The sequence below is a fragment of the Rhinolophus sinicus genome, chromosome 1 (assembly GCF_057876585.1).
Source record: "Rhinolophus sinicus isolate RSI-liver-muscle chromosome 1, RSI-T2T, whole genome shotgun sequence".
Classification (NCBI taxonomy): Eukaryota; Metazoa; Chordata; class Mammalia; order Chiroptera; family Rhinolophidae; genus Rhinolophus; species Rhinolophus sinicus.
In genome coordinates this window covers 122136067-122152535 of record NC_142501.1, presented here as the reverse complement: position 1 = coordinate 122152535, position 16469 = coordinate 122136067, and the positions used below count along the sequence as shown (strand labels likewise).

The following is a 16469-nucleotide window of genomic DNA, read 5'->3' as shown; positions in this document are numbered from 1 at the left end:
GTGTACTATGGCACAAGACACTAACTTCTGGTAATTCTTACATGTGTAATTTCAGCATTTTGGTTTTTAGTGCTATAGGTTCACCATTATGGCAACTGAACTTTCCCCCTTAAAGATAACTTCTGACAATGAACAAAGTCATTTTCATCTTCCATGTAACTTTGATAACTGCAAAAGCTGTATCATTTGCCTTCTAGATCTCACTTACAGCATGCAGAAAAAGCATCCGATTTTGCCATCTGTGGAGAAAGAACCAGAGGAAGGGTTGTGGCTATGTCCTCTGCCCACTTCCTCAAACTTTGCTGAATGGTGACGCTAATGGGATCTATAACTTCCGAGTCCTGCAAGGCTGCTCTGTGCTTGTGTGTAGAAACTGTTCACACAGAGAACGATCTCTGTATTACAAGAGCAGGAAAATAAGAGTAACACTATAATTTGGTATATGCTGTATATCCATATATAACCTAATTACTTTTAAAACTTTTTAAGCACCCGGTATATCTGACACCCCTCCCTCCAAAAAAACTTTAAAGCATAATTGTGTGTCTATGAGCATTTTCTTTAAGTAACCAAAACAAAAAGGCAAAGTGGTTTATACACTGACAAAAATTTAGTATTATTACTTAAACAGCTCATAACTTGAGAAAACCTAATAGTTTAAGAGATAAATGGGCAAAAACCACAGACAATTCACAAGAAGAAATACCATTCTAATAGCCTGACAAGTAATCAAACAAATGAAAATTAATTTTCAATTATCAAATTAACAAATATTAAAAATGGTGTTTGAAACTTATCAGTATAGGCGATGTGGTAAAAATGGTATTTTCATAAATTATTAGCTATAAAAGTTTTGGAAACAATGAGGCAATATTATACTCATAAGAACTTCAGAAACAGGTATAGTCTATGACACAATAATTCTAATTCTAGATTTCTAGCCAAAGGGAATAATCCAAAACAGGAAAAGAAGGCTTGGTGAAGCAAGATTTTTGTCACGCTTTTGTTTATAACACAAAAATAGTTCAATAAAACTGCAATATTCAGTAATACAGGAATGGTGAAGCAAATTATGGCACAAATATTATAGGCAGTCATTCAAAATTAAGCAAAGAGCCAAGAATAAAAATCTGTATATTTGGCATAATTATAACTCTTTTCTTATTTACAGATCAAAAAAACAATTAGAAAAAATGCCAAAGTATTAGAAACGTTTATATATTTAATTTAAAATGTATTATTTTTAAATACATCAAATATTTAATTAATTATTTAAGTATTATTTGATATAATCTAAAATTTGGCAATCCTCATAATGATTGGGAGGTAGAGTTTGAGGATCAAGGGGTATTCCTATGATCCTTGGGTTAGTGTATGTAAAATGTTTTATGTTATATCATATTCGGATGTTCAGTATTCTGGGGAAAGACTCCTTATGCTTTATCAGACTCCTGAAGACTAAAAAAGGTAAAGAATCACTAGTTTAGAAAAACATGACATTTCAAAGTCCGTCTCCCCAGCAAACTGACACACTTTACTGAGATTTATTCCTTTAAAATCAAACAACTCACACAGATCACAGTTTACTCAATTATATGCAGATGGATTCCAAGCTTAAACAGAGTACACTAAATAAAATTTTATGCCTTAATTCAATGTGCTAGTGTTACACAGTGAAAAAAAAATAAAACCCAATACACAATTATCCCTGGATCTGTTTCTCATGAAATCATCCAATGACCTAAATCATCTCCTTTAAAAGTCGTGCAAAAACTCGCTTGTGAATTATTAAATATTTTTTATTTTTAAAAAAAAAAAAGACAGAAATCTCAAGTCTATGCAAAATACTAAACTATTTTATTAAAGAATCAGCATGTGCAATTTGGCGTATGTACATCAGGAACAGTTTATAGGCTTTTTTACAGTTGTTTTAAACAGAACATTTATGGGACAGGAAGGTAAAGAAGAACACCTACACAGTATCTCTTTTGTAGAAATTGTCCTCTATGTTCAATCAGTTTCTAATGTTAGAATAGCATCTAGGTACCCATGTTTTTCCTAGGTGAAAATGCCTTATTCTAAGCCCAAGTGCTCAGACCAGAGTTGCTCTGTTAGAAATTCAGAACTAGGATATTGAGTCAGTTATCTACAGGGAATTCAGATAAAATGGAAAGCAGAATGAGAGATTACTAAATGGATGCAGAAATAGACTACAGACATAAGAGACAAGAAACTGTAGGACCCTAATCAAAGATGGAATGGACACTATCCATTTCTACTCTGACTTTGTACTTCCAAGTCCAACTCCCTATGTATGCGTATGTTGAGAGACTACCTACTATACAGCCTTTCAGCCAATCCCATTTGTAGCTCAGCTAGTTTTAGTAAGTTTAATTTCTGACTAGAATAAAGTCTTTGGTCTTAAATCTAACCCCGTTATAATATTGGTTCAATGGAAAAACTAAATTTGTCAAATTTGACTTCCCTTGTTTTATCATACTGCCCAGCAATGTAATCTCTCTTAAAGTATGTTTTTATAAAATCTTATCTCTTAATCAATTGTACTTGGCAGATTATATTACATAAACATCTAAGAGTACTCAAGACACCAAATAAACATGAAAAAAACTGATAAAGGCAATTTACATGTTGGTGAGATTTTAATCCCATGAAATACTGGAAGTTAACCACTGTGTATTGCCATTTCCAGAAAGTTTAGATTGGATTGCTGCCTTTGGAAGTAAGAGGAACAAAGAAATAACACTAAAGGAAAATTATACTATCATTCTTCCACAGTCCTTAGTAAACCCTATTTAATAAAATAACCTCTGAGGCTTGGAGTTTAAAAAAAGGCAATTAGGGGCTGGCCCGGTGGGGCTCAGGCGGTTAGAGCTCCGTGTTCCTAACTCCGAAGGCTGCCGGTTCGATTCCCACATGGGCCAATGGGCTCTCAACCACAAGGTTGCCAGTTCAACTCCTCGAGTCCCGCAAGGGATGGTGGGCAGTGCCCCCTGCAACTATGATTGAACATGGCACCTTGAACTGAGCTGCTGCTGAAGCTCCCGGATGGCTCAGTTGGTTGGAGTGCATCCTCTCAACCACAGGGTTGCAGGTTTGACTCCCGCAAGGGATGGTGGGCTGTGCCCCTGCAACTAGCAATGGCAACTGGGCCTGGAGCTGAGCTGCGCCCTCCACAACTAAGACTGAAAGGACAACAACTTGAAGCTGAACGTCACCCTCCACAACTAAGATTGAAAGGACAACAACTTGACTTGGAAAAAAAGGGGCCTGGAAATACACACTGTTCCCCAATAAAGTCCTGTTCCCCTTCCCCAATAAAATCTTTAAATAAATAAATAAATAAATAAATAAAGGGCAATTAGAAGTGAAGTTGAACACAAAAGCACAAAACACACAAAAAACAAATATAATAAAAAATAAGAATGTGTATATGTATGAACTGGGGGGAGGGAGGGAGGCAAAGGCAACTGAAAGAAGCCAAATAGGGAAATTCAAATTTAGAATGAGCTGTGGTACCAAAAAAGGTAAAAGGATGTTATTATAGATACAGTTGCAAGATTGTTTTGCTTTTCCAAATGATTCAATTGTCCATAAAAGAAAAAAGGTTTTAAGTGTTCAACTGAGCAACTAGGATAAAGTGCCAGGCAAAAACAAACATATTACAGTGCTTCCCCGAATATAAGACCTAAACGGAAAATAAACCCTAGCATGATTTTTCAGGATGACACCCCCTGAACATAAGCCCTAATGCGTCTTTTGGAGCAAAAATTAATATAAGACCCGGTCTTATTTTTGTGGAAACAGGGTATATGACGCTGACAATTAAGTTCACGAACTCATCCTAGAAAAAGTGCTACATACCTCATTGCTGAATATCACTATGGTCACCTTTGAAGTGCTCCCCTTGGGAAGCTAGGCACTTATGCCAGCGCCTAGTCCACCCTTCAAAGCAACTTTGGAAAACAGAGCTGTTGTCGTATTACCCTTGATGTCCTGAACGTCATCAAAATATCTTCCTCTCAATATTTCCTTTATCTCTGGGTAAAGAAAGAAGTCCTTGGGGGCCAGATCAGGTGAGTACGGAGGGTGTTCCAATACAGTTATTTGTTTACTGGCTAAAAACTCCCTCACAGACAGTGCTGTGTGAGCTGGTGCGTTGTCGTGATGCAAGAGCCATGAATTGTTGGCAAAAAGTTCAGGTCGTCTTTTTCACTCAGCCTTTTCAGCACTTCCAAATTGTAAACCTGGTTGACTATCCAGTTGGTACAAATTCATAAGGAATAATCCCTCTGATATCAAAAAAGGTTAGCAACATGGTTGCAACAAGTTCGCAAACTTAATTATCTGACCTCATACAAAAGCAAATACTCAATGTTTTGGCAGGAATGTGAATTATATCTTGGGTCCTTATTGTCATATTGTTACTATATGCTAGAGAACAACTTGTAGACAAAAGACTTGTTTTACAAACAAGGTAGTAAATTCCACCAACATATGCCAAGAATTTCAAACTTAGTGTCTCTGTTCTATGAAATTAGTTTACTTGACTCCTCTCTATATACTCTTATCTCAGGTGGTGATGATGTACCTAGTACTTATTATCTTCTTGAAACTGAAAACCCATTCTGATTTTTCTTCCTCTCTCATCTTCTGTCACACTAAACTGATCATGAAGCCTGATCAATTAAACCTCTTACACATTACCTAAATATCTTGTCCCTTCTTCATTCCTACCACTCTCCTACTTCAGACCCTCAGTATTACCTCTCTGGAACACTGTGAAAGCCTAAACAGTTTCTATGTAACTATTCTTTGTCTCTTTCTATTCCCCTTCTCTCAATATTCCTTTCACTACCCAATGGAATGGTAGTTATACATGAGCATATCCCTCCCAAGTATAATATAAAAGCCCTTTAGTAAAGTTCAAGCTTCTTAAAATGATCCGTGTGAGGCTCTTGAAAATCTGGTCCTGACAACCTCTCAGCATTCCACATATCACAACCAAGGTCCTAGCAATACTGCCCTTCTCCCTCACTACCATCCCCTCCTCCTTCCCCTTGCCCTCTCTCCACTTGCCCACTTCAAAGCTTTTGGTCCTTCAGTTTGTAAAATTAATGGCCACTCGTGTGCTCCCTCTTGTCTCCTCCCCTCACAGCCAGCAGCACCTGGAGGCCTCTTTTTAAAATTCAGAGAAGCTGTAACCTTTTCTAAGACACTTCCTCTTTCTTCAGCTCTGTTAGGCTAGTTAAGTGAACAGTCTGTATTGTAGAAAGTTTGCACACACTACACTGTTTAACAAGCACTGATTTGTGCATGTCTATCCTACCATATCGGACTGTGTATTCCCCATGCTTCCAGCAGTGCCTGTAGTACCTATAAGAGGACGTGCCATAAACGCTGGCTAGATGAATGACGGGTGTGTGGAATGTTTAGCTCCACAAGCACTAACGAGAGTCCTAAAAATCAGAGAGAATATTTAGTACTTTCAAACTTTTTCACCCAAATGCTAAATATATTGATTAAAAACTTCTCTTAATAGCTATCCACCACTACTTTTGAAAAAAACTGAAAGGAAGTTGGACTAGCAATTTCTAAGTTTTCCTCTATCTTAAAGCTTTTACAATTCAATGACACTGTGTTTTATGGTGTTTTTCACTTACTTCTTTGTTTGGTCTGTTATGATTCTTTCTATACTTATTAAACAAACACTCATTCCTTAATGGACATCCAATAAATAAAGACTATTCAAAAAGATGTATACAGGACACATACATCATTTGCTAACTACTCTCTATGGAAATTGCAGCTTTCTAAAACAAATGCTTCCTTGACTCTAAAGAACACAAGCCTCCACCTGAAAAAAGTTCACAAATCTCCATGTTGCCCCAATTTTGACGTTTCTTAAAAATTATTAAAAGGTAATTTAAAGGTAACATTCATTATGTTTACTAACAAAATGTATATATGTCATTGAAATGAGGAATTGATACAATGCAAGAGGTCAAAAAATAAAAACACAAATCTGATGACAAATGGTACAAAAGCTGGTCATTATATATTTAACGGAGAAAATTTAACAACATAACAGGTCAACACAGTGAATTCTCTGCAATTTATTTATGTTATACAGATATTCTAAAAATTTCCTTTCCTATCACTCACAAAATTTCCTTTTATTTTTTCTAAATCCAACAATGTTTCAACCACAAAACAATTTTTATTATTATCTGAATTGCCTACCACCTGCCCTTTGCACCTACTACCCTATTTTATTTTACTTTCTCTGTCTGGAATTATTATTTGATCCTTTTTTCACACGTCAAATTCCTAGTTATTCTGCAAAGCCCTTATTATCTCTTTGTATGCCTTATTCAATTCCTTAGGCAAAAATAATCCCTCCTTTTATTATGTTCCATAACAATTCATTCAGATTTTTTATTATTTATAATATATATTATTTTCATACATTGTAATTATATATTTACTTGACTAAGAGTGTCACATTGAGAAAAACCCTGTATTTTATGTATCTCTGAATTCCTAGCATCTAGCACAATGCCTGATACAAAGTAGGTCCATAGTAAGTGCCTAATACTTTAATAAATGCTCTCCAAATTATTCTTTACTACCATCCATTAAGGATTGTTGTCTTCCAAAATTCAATAATCCATTTTCCAATTGTTCTTATAATTTCAGAATTTACATATCCCCTATTTACTATGATCAGAATATTAAAAAGTTAGAATGAATTCTGTGTAGCTAGATTTGGAGATGTTACTAAAAGTTTATGGTTCTCTATATACGTATATAGATTGATCAACAGAAATACATATAGATATGTGTGTATGTATATATATCCATATATTGAATCAGAAGTATCATTGTGACCTCCTAGTCTTCAATATATAGACATAAATATTAAAAATATGTAGATGTGAATGTGTGTATAGTTGTGTATCTATATACACAAATCTATTTCCTAGGTATTCCCACTAGGAGGGCTTGGGAGTAGCAATATATAAGTAACAATGAGCACACCCAGTGCCCACTTTGGTTTCTAAGTACCATTCTCACCTACAAGGAATCAAGGCTTCATTGAGAAATGGTGATTCCAGGGCTAGAGCAGGAATGATACCAGATGAGCCTGGAACATACTATTGTGTCAGAAGTAAGAAAGTGCTCACGGAATAGTAAAAACATGTCAAAAGACACAAAAGTCAACGTGAAGGGGTCCCATCAGCCAAACCTGAAATAATTATGAGCATCAAAATAAATGACAATAATGAGGAATGACCTCTTAAAATAAAATAGTAACACACAGTCCATATTGGTTCATACTAATATAAATAAATGGGGAGTGAAGAAAGTTTTTTCTTAAAGTGGAATGCTAACTGATGAATGTAAAAGAAATGATGGGGTTAGAAAACCACCACTTGCCATCAATCACAGTAATAAATTAAGCCAAGAAACAATAATGGATGCTGTAATTAGCAGGTAAAAGGCACAAGGAACAAGACATTTACAAAGTATTTCCCCCACAAAATGTTTATTGATCATAAAGGGAAAAAAAGATTAACCTCCCAGTGGAGAAACCTTGCAGGCACAACCTTCACCAGGTAGTGATCAAGGTAACATCACCAGTAATGGGAAACCTGAAATCATGTACCACCTGATAAGATGCAATGAGAACTCAGCATCACTTCTGTGATATTCCTACTAAAAACATATAATCTGAATTTAATCATGAGGAAACATTAGAAAAATCCAAACAGAGGGACATTCTACAAAAACATCAGGCCTGTAATCATCAGAAGTATCAAAACTATAAAAGTCGAGGGAAAAAATGAATTACTATATCAGATTAAAAGAGACTTAAGAAACAAAATGCATCCTGTGATCCTTTGGCTACGAAAGACATTACTGGGAAAATTGGAGAAATTAGAGAAATAATGATGAGGTCTGTGGAGTAGATGGTAATAAGGCATAAATGTTAATTACTTGATTCTGATGGCTGCATTCTGCTCATGTAGGAGACATCCTTCGTTATAGGAAATATATACTACGGTAAAGCCGTCAGGGTGCCAGTATCATGTTGATAAATTACTCTCAAATGGTTTAGGAGACGAAGAGCTTTTTGTACTACTAATGTAACCTTCATTTAAGTTTCAAATTATTTCAAAATTAAAAGGAAAAACAAGTATTTTTAAAATGAACTTTGAAAAATAAAATAAAACAAAATGAACTTTGAAAGTACTAAGGAAGTATTTATACATTAGTGTAGAGAAAGATTTTGGCACCAAAGGCAGAAACAATAAAGAGTAGTTGTGTAAATTATGTAAAAAATTTAAATTTACGAACTAGAAAAACTGACCTGCTAGAATAGTACCAACAACAATAAAACCATGAAGACATAATGAAAGCTAAAAAAGCAAATGTTAAATTATGATCAAAGGCACACACAGCAAGTATATAAGAAAAAAAAAAAGAATAGTATCTCTAATATAAAAAAACTTTGTAAGAAAAAATAAAAACATTGCAATATTAAAGTGAACAAAGAGCAATTCAAGTTCAATTAACAAACACAAATAACCTTTAAAAAAAATCTTTAAAGTATTTAACCTTACCAGTACTCACAGAAAATCATTCAAATACTCTAATATTTTTCTAAAAATAGCAAAGATTGTTTTAATGTTGATACAGTGATAATGTGAATAAGATGATATAGGAGTATAACAGATATAAGGTTATGAGCAATCTCACTTATTACTAGTGTAGTATAAATTAGAAACTGCACTCTAAAGGACAATTTCACACAACAGACATCAAATGAGGTGCTTCAATGATAATACAGTTCATCAAAACTAACAATACTCTGTATTACATGCTAAGTAGCCACTAAAAATAATGGCAAAAGTAAAATTTATTGACACAAAAAGATGTTTATAACTTACACCTTAATAATTTACAAAACACAGACAAAAAAATATAAGCAATATATCCAAATCTTTTACGAGTACATAGTATATGTAAAACTGCACACCCAAAAAAATCTAGAAAGATCTGAATGAAGTATTAGGATGATTTTTATCTTGCATTTTTATTTTTCTGTATTTCCAAATTTTAAAAATAAATATTGATCTGCATTATAAACGTTTAATACAAAAATATTTGAGGGGCCGGCCCAGTGGCTCAGGTGGTTAGAGCTCCGTGTTCCTAACTCCAAAGGCTGCCGGTTCGATTCCCACATGGGCCAGTGGACTCAACCACAAGGCTGCCAGTTCAATTCCTCGAGTCCCGCAAGGGATGGTGGGCAGCGCCCCCTGCAACTAAAATTGAACACGGCACCTTAAGCTGAGCAGCCGCTGAACTCCCAGATGGCTCAGTTGGTTGGAATGCGTCCTCAGGTTGCCGGTTCGACTCCCACTAGGAACGCTGGGCTGTGCCCCCTGCAACTAGCAATGGCAACTGGACCTGGAGCTGAGCTGCACCCTCCACAACTAAGACTGAAAGGACAACAACTTGACTTGGGGGGGAAAAAAAAGGCCTGAAAGTACACACTGTTCCCCAATAAAGTCCTGTTCCCCTTCCCCATTAAAACCTTAAAAAAAAAAAAATTTGAAATCTTAGAATTGGCTGCAGTAACACTCTCACACAGATGGAATAAATCAACAAGGTACCTCAAGTAAAAGATAACACTATATTGAATGGCACATTAGGTAACAGTAATCATCTAATATGCAAAAAGAAAATGAAATAATAATACATACGTACAAAATCAAGAAAAAAATGTATGAAAAAAGCAAACATTAAGGTTTTTAAAAATCTAACAACAAAAATCCTACCTTGGGGGAAGAAAATAATATGAGGAGGGGGGAGGAACAAATAATATTCTGTAACAGAATTATTTTTTTAAGAAAGGATGTATGATAACATACTTATCATATGACATATGATAACATGATATCATATGATAACATATAATATTACACAAAATAATAATTGATTCAAATTTAATGGAAACTTGATGTTTTAAAGAACATAAAAGGTCAGTAATTCTTAAATGACAAATCTATAAGAATTAAAATGTCATGTAAATGTTAGAATATTAAATATCTAGGTTAGCATAAAAATTAGTATATCTGAGCACATCTGTAGGTGTGACAGCCTTCAATGGAGTTGGACAAGGTGCTCAGAGTTGGTCATGTTCACCAATAAATAAAATTAGTACTTAAAAAAAAAAGTTAATATAGTTTTGTTTTGTACACCTGTGGCCTTAATAACATTATTTTCATAATTGTAGTTTACCACAGTAATTATAACTTTTTCAAAAACTCTGGAATTTGACTGGGGCCTATAATGTGTTTTTTTTTTAAGGAGGGTGCAGCTCACAGTGGCCCACGCATGGATCAAACCAGCAACCTTGGTGTTATTAGCACCACGCTCTAACCAACTGAACTAACCAGCCACCTCTGATTTAAATTTTTTAATGTAAGCCTATAATAAAAAAATACAAAAAAATTCCTTTATACTTCCCAGTTTTAAAACAAAAACATTATATTCAAACATCAATGAGATAATATCCACTGTACCTTATTGTAACGATCATGTGGAACAGACTGTAAAACAATTGGTTCCATTGTAGAAACATTGGCAAACTGTACCTCTGGAATATATAGGGCACAAACCACATGAGCCCAACCTAAAAATAAATAAATAAAAATAATGTCATTTTTCCTACTGAATTAAGAAACTGTGGTACATTTACACAATGGAGTATTATGCAGCCATAAAGAAGAATCAAATCTTACTATCTGCAACAATATGGATGGACCTAGAGAACACTATGCTAAATGAAATAAGTCAGACAGACAAATACCATATGATCTCACTTATATGTGAAATCTAAAGAAAAGAATAAATAAACAAACTAATCAGAAACAGTCTCAGAGATACAGAGGAAAAAACTGAGGGTTGCTAGATGGGGTGGGGGGGATGATGGAGAAGGTGAGGGGATTAGAAAGCACAACCGGTAACCCCAAGATTGTCACAGGGATATGAAACTCAGTTTGGGGAATATAATCAATAATGTTGTAAAGATTTTGTAGGGTATCCGATGGACACCTGTCTTATTAGACTGACCACTTCAGGGATGGTGTAGATGCCTGATCACTGCGCTGCACAGCTGAAGCTGAAGCTGAATGATAATGAATGTCAACTATTATTTTATATATATATATATAGTCACAAGAAGTGGAGTACAGCATTAGGAATAGAAACAGTAGAAATGTAATGGCTGTGTGCGATGCCAGAGGGGTAGGAGATTGGGGGAGGGGGGTTATCACTTTGTGAGTGATATAAATGATAAATATCTATTACATTGTTTTGTACATCTGAAACTAATAAAATAAAATTAAAATTAAAAAATAATGTCATTTTCCAGTTTTCAATTAAGCTTTTCCAAACATCAGTAAAATCATTAACTTTTCTAAAGAGATCCCTTAAATGTCTACCTAAGCAAATACACACCAAAAACTTTGACAAATTCTCATTATAGACTGAATAGTCAAACCACTACTGATAATGCACTCTTAATCATTTCTCTAGTTGTTATGCACAGAAACACAAATAAAGGGAAACATTTTAAAATTCAGATTCTGGCAAGGACTGACACTTCTTATAAATAATTCAGATCAACACTACTATGGGAAAAACCACTGTTAAAATAAAATGTTTTATAATGGAATACCTAAAATGAAAAAAGTTAATACTTAAATTTTAAATGTCAATATTAATTTTTTTACTTTTATATTATTGTCAATATTTTTAAATTGATATTTTTACTAGTTCTAAGATTCACTATCTTAGTATTTCAATATTTCACTTAAAATACATTAATAATTTATATGAAATGTTAACGCTTCTTTTAATTTTCAAAATGTGCCTAAAGATATCAAAGAGCTGAAGTGATAGTGAGGAATTACTGATTCAAAACTGGAAAAGGAAGAAAGTCCAGGGTGGTGAGTACAGCTTTTGGCCACTTCTGCCACCCAGGGGACATTTGCCTATTTCAGAGAAAGCAGCTGAAAAGGTGAAAGGTACTTTTAACAAACACAGAAGGCTAGAAGTATAGAGATGTTATGCCCACAGACAATCAAGGCAGAAGGGGAACTAGTAAACTCCTCATCCCCTTTTAGCTACAACACTGAAGGGCTGGCAAGCCAGGAGTAACAATAAACTAAAAATACGTACAGCCTCAAAGAGACTGCAGTTGGACTTTGATCATCTTAAACTCTGAAATCTGACTCATTTAATCCTAAATTACAAGTACCCCCAGGCACCAGACAGAAGTAAATATACATCCTTTATGAAGGAAAACAATGTCACCTTGGCTACAAATAATTTCTACTATTAGTTCATTATCAGTTTCAGCACACATTAAAAAGTATCACACACATTAGAATCAGGACAACGTGAATGAAAACCAACAGAAAAAAGCAAATAAAAACAGATCTATATTTTGGAGTTTCAGGCATAGGCATCCAAGTATGCCTAAGTATGCTTAAGAAAAGCAAGTATGCTTGTTACGGTATGTTCAAATATATATAACACAAAATTGAAAACTGTAAGAATAAACCAAATAAAACTGCAGAGGTAAAAAAAATTAAAAAAGAATCAACGGGTAGGATCAACAATGGTTTCGACATAGATTAAAACAGAATTAGAGGGCAACAACAAAATAGGTCAGGAGAAAATACCCAGAATGTTAGCACAAAATTCAAAAGTATGAAAATACAAAAAGAAGACAGGCGACATGAACAATATAAGCAAGCCTAACAAACAAGTCAGAGAAATACAAGAGAAATGGCACAAAAGCAACATCTGAAATGATAATACCTAAAAACTTCCAAAACAGAAGAAAGATGGCAAGTCATAGACTAAAAGAACCATAATAAATCCCAGGGTAAACAAAAATAAATCTACACTTAGGTACACTGGTACAACTACAGAAAACGAAAAGAAAAGAGATAAAAATCTTAAAACCACCCAAAGACAAGTTATCATCAAAAGAACAACTGGATAAATAAAGCCTCAAAATATCTTTAAGCAAACTTCCATTAAAGGGAGCACCAAACAATTTTCCTCAGGCAACAGAAAAAAATGAGCCAAGAAGAAAGTTCCAAGATGAAGAAGAAAAGGAAGCATGATAAGCACGTTGATACTTTCAATGGATACTGACTGGATAAAACAATACCTTCTTTCACTTAAAATACTTATGACCGCTTACATAAAAAGTTAAAATGTTGGCTGGAAAAATTTTCAATGTATATAAATTTAACACATATTAAACCTATAACAAAGACTGGGGAAAGAACAGATAAAAGACATCTATATGGTTTCAAGGTTTCTACATTTTGTGGTACACACAGTAGACTGAATTTATTGGTATAAAAATTATAATCCCAACAACTACATAAATATTAATATTTGTATATATGGGAAGATATAGCCAAAAAAGGTAACTTAATGCAATTAAATTTAAATGCAATACTAATTAATTGCATTATTAAACTGATTTAAATCAATGCTAAGAAATATTTATATAATCACAAAGAAAGAAAAGGAACAGAGGAACAATGGAACAATAAAGTAATATAATCAAGATTAAGAAGGAAATATAGGAGACTTCCACTTCTGGTCAAAATGAATTAAGAGGGACCAAATTTAGCCTCCTGCATGAAACAATGCATACCCTCTTCCCAATCCAAAAAAAATAGACAAAATAATTGAGACAATGGTTCTTAAGACCCTAGTATCATCAGATAATTAAGGACAGCAATCCCAAAGAGACAAGAAACAAAGGAGGAGAGCCCTTGGTTTCCCCAGCTTAATGTCCCGAGAGTTCTTCCAGGCCAAGGCACAGGCAGAGGATCTGAAGCCAAGCCCAGAACACTCCGAAAGTTAGGGAGATATGGTGAGACCAAGGCAGCTAAAATTGGCAGGACAAAATACAAGAAATGAAAGCTCTTCATAGAGACAACACCCACAGAAAGAGAGACGCAGAGAGCACCACTTGAGTATTAAGCAGAGAACATATGAATGAATAAATTGCATGAGTTTGGGAAAAGAATCATACAAAGGACTAGTGGGAACAGTATCCAGCAGGCACAAACGGCCAGGAACAGTGCCGGTTCCCCTAGCCAGACTGGAAAAACTTGTAACTCACTGGGCAGTGGGAAGAATACTCAGAAAGGTCTTGCCTCAGTAGGGGGGCATAATAACCCCTAGAACGAGCACTGCTCTGGAACCACCTAATAAATCATAAGGGCAGGACTTTAAATGATCAAACTGCTTCCAAGGAATATAACTACTTCAGAACAAAACTCAAGATTTTTTAGAAATGCAAAAGTATCCAGATTTATGTCAGCAAAAATGATGAAGTAGGCAGCTTCAAGGGCACATTTCACTACAAACATCAAAACATCAAGCAGGAATTGTCAAAACCAATTTTGTCAGGACTGTGGAAAAGAGTGAAAGGTTTGCAGCAACCAAGCAAATGCTACAAAAAAAGGCAACTTAAAAACAGTAGGAAAGCTTTGGGCATTTTTCACTTTCCCTTGACCCATGCCTACCTACCGGGGTTCAGTGGCAGTCCTGAAGACAACACCTTCAGTTCCAAGCATCAGAAGGAGCAGAGCAGACTTTATCTACAAAGAACTGTGTTCTAAAATACCTGCAGCTCCTAAAGAACTAACACAACAGCCTTACTCTTCTTCTAACAAGCTCACAACTTACTCAGGACAGAAAAGGGGTAAGGTTACTCCTAAAAGCACTGTCAGGTAGACAAAAACCCCACAGATGCCTGGGGCAAAAGAATATTGGTTCAAGCATACAATCGAGGGCCCAAAGCCTGAGAAAAATCAGAAAATCTGAGGACAAAGTTTCTCGGAGAAATTGGGGCATTAGAGAGCAACACAAGCCAAAAAGTGGAAACAACCCAAACATCCACTAACTGTAGAATAAACAAAATATGGTGTATCTACATGCTGGAATATCATTTAGCAATTACCACAAATGAAGAACTGATACATGCTACGTGAATGAATCTGGGAAAGAGTATGCAAAGTCAAACAAGCCAGTCACAAAAGACCACATATTATGATTCCATTTCTATGAAATGTCCAGAATAGGCAAATAGAGAGTAGGTTAATGGTTGCCTGGGGTAGAAGTGTTGAGGGGAAATGAGAAGTGAATGCTAATGGTTATAGTGTGTCTTTTTGGCGTGATGAAAATGTTCGAAAAGTTCATTTGATGATGTTGCACAACTCTGTGAATACAGTCATGTGCCGCACAATGATGTTTTAATCAACAACGGACCACATATATGACAGTGGTCCTGTAAGATTATAATGAAGCAGAGAACTTCCTATCTCCTGGTGACATCAGAGCCGTCAGTGCTGCCGTGTAAACAAACCTGCTGTGCTGCCAGTCATGCAAAGTGTTAACACAGACAATTAGTACAGTGCGCAATACTTAATAATGGAAATAAACGACTATTACTGGTTTATTATTTACTATACTATACTTTTTATCATTACAGTGCACTCTTTCTACTTATAAGAAAAACGTTGCTATGAAACAGTAGGATGTGGTACACTAGTGTCAGCCTCATACATTTTATGTTTATCAGGTCTCTTCATTGCGTCATCTTCTCTTGTGCTTGATTTAATCTTGTGTGGTTCTGTATAGTAACAGGCTGTACAGACTTGTAGCCCAGGAGCCATAGGCTATACTATGATTCCATTTCTATGAAATACACTCTATGATGTTCACACAATAAAAACGCCCAACAACACATTTCTCATAAGACATGGCAAGATTTAAGATATCTTCAATGATGGATATCTGACCCATAAAATATATGCCATGACTATGTTTTAAAACCCACTGAATTATATCATATAAATGGGTCAGTTGTATGGTATATGAATTAAGCTGTTATATAAAAAATGAACAATAAAAAACACTCAATTTTTTAAATGGGTAAAAGATTTGAACATATACATCACCAAAAAATATAAAATGGCAAATAAACACATGAAAAGGAGCTCAAATTTATCATTCATTAAAGAATAGCAAATTAAAACCACAAGGATACCACTATATACCTATTAGAATGGCAAAAACTAAAGAATAACCATACCAAGTGTTGAAGAGGATGTAGAGTAACTGGAACTCTAATGTACTGTTGTTGGTAATGTAAAATGTTACCACCACTTTGAAAATAGCTTGTCAGTTCCTTAGAGAATGAACCTGCACTTATTATAAATTAGCTGTTTTGTGCCTAAGTATATACCCAAGACAAATGAAAACCTATGGTCATACAAAGAGTGCACTTAATTGTTAATAGTAGCTTAATTCGTAACAGCTAAAAACTAGGAACAATTTAT

At 34.8% G+C, this 16469-nt stretch overlaps 1 protein-coding gene across 20 annotated transcripts in view; it reads right to left on the bottom strand.

The window, feature by feature from the left end:
• Window positions 1-16469, bottom strand: part of MLLT10 (MLLT10 histone lysine methyltransferase DOT1L cofactor) — a 198911-nt gene that overhangs the window by 118715 nt on the left and 63727 nt on the right. For 18 of the 20 annotated variants that reach the window (XM_074324864.2, XM_074324863.2, XM_019755985.3 and 15 more), the window contains one exon: window positions 10611-10720. The exons of the other annotated variants lie outside the window; for them this stretch is intronic. In XM_074324864.2, the coding sequence (XP_074180965.1) occupies window positions 10611-10720 (110 nt within the window). The remainder of the gene's footprint in view (window positions 1-10610; window positions 10721-16469) is intronic. 20 annotated transcript variants of the gene reach the window in all.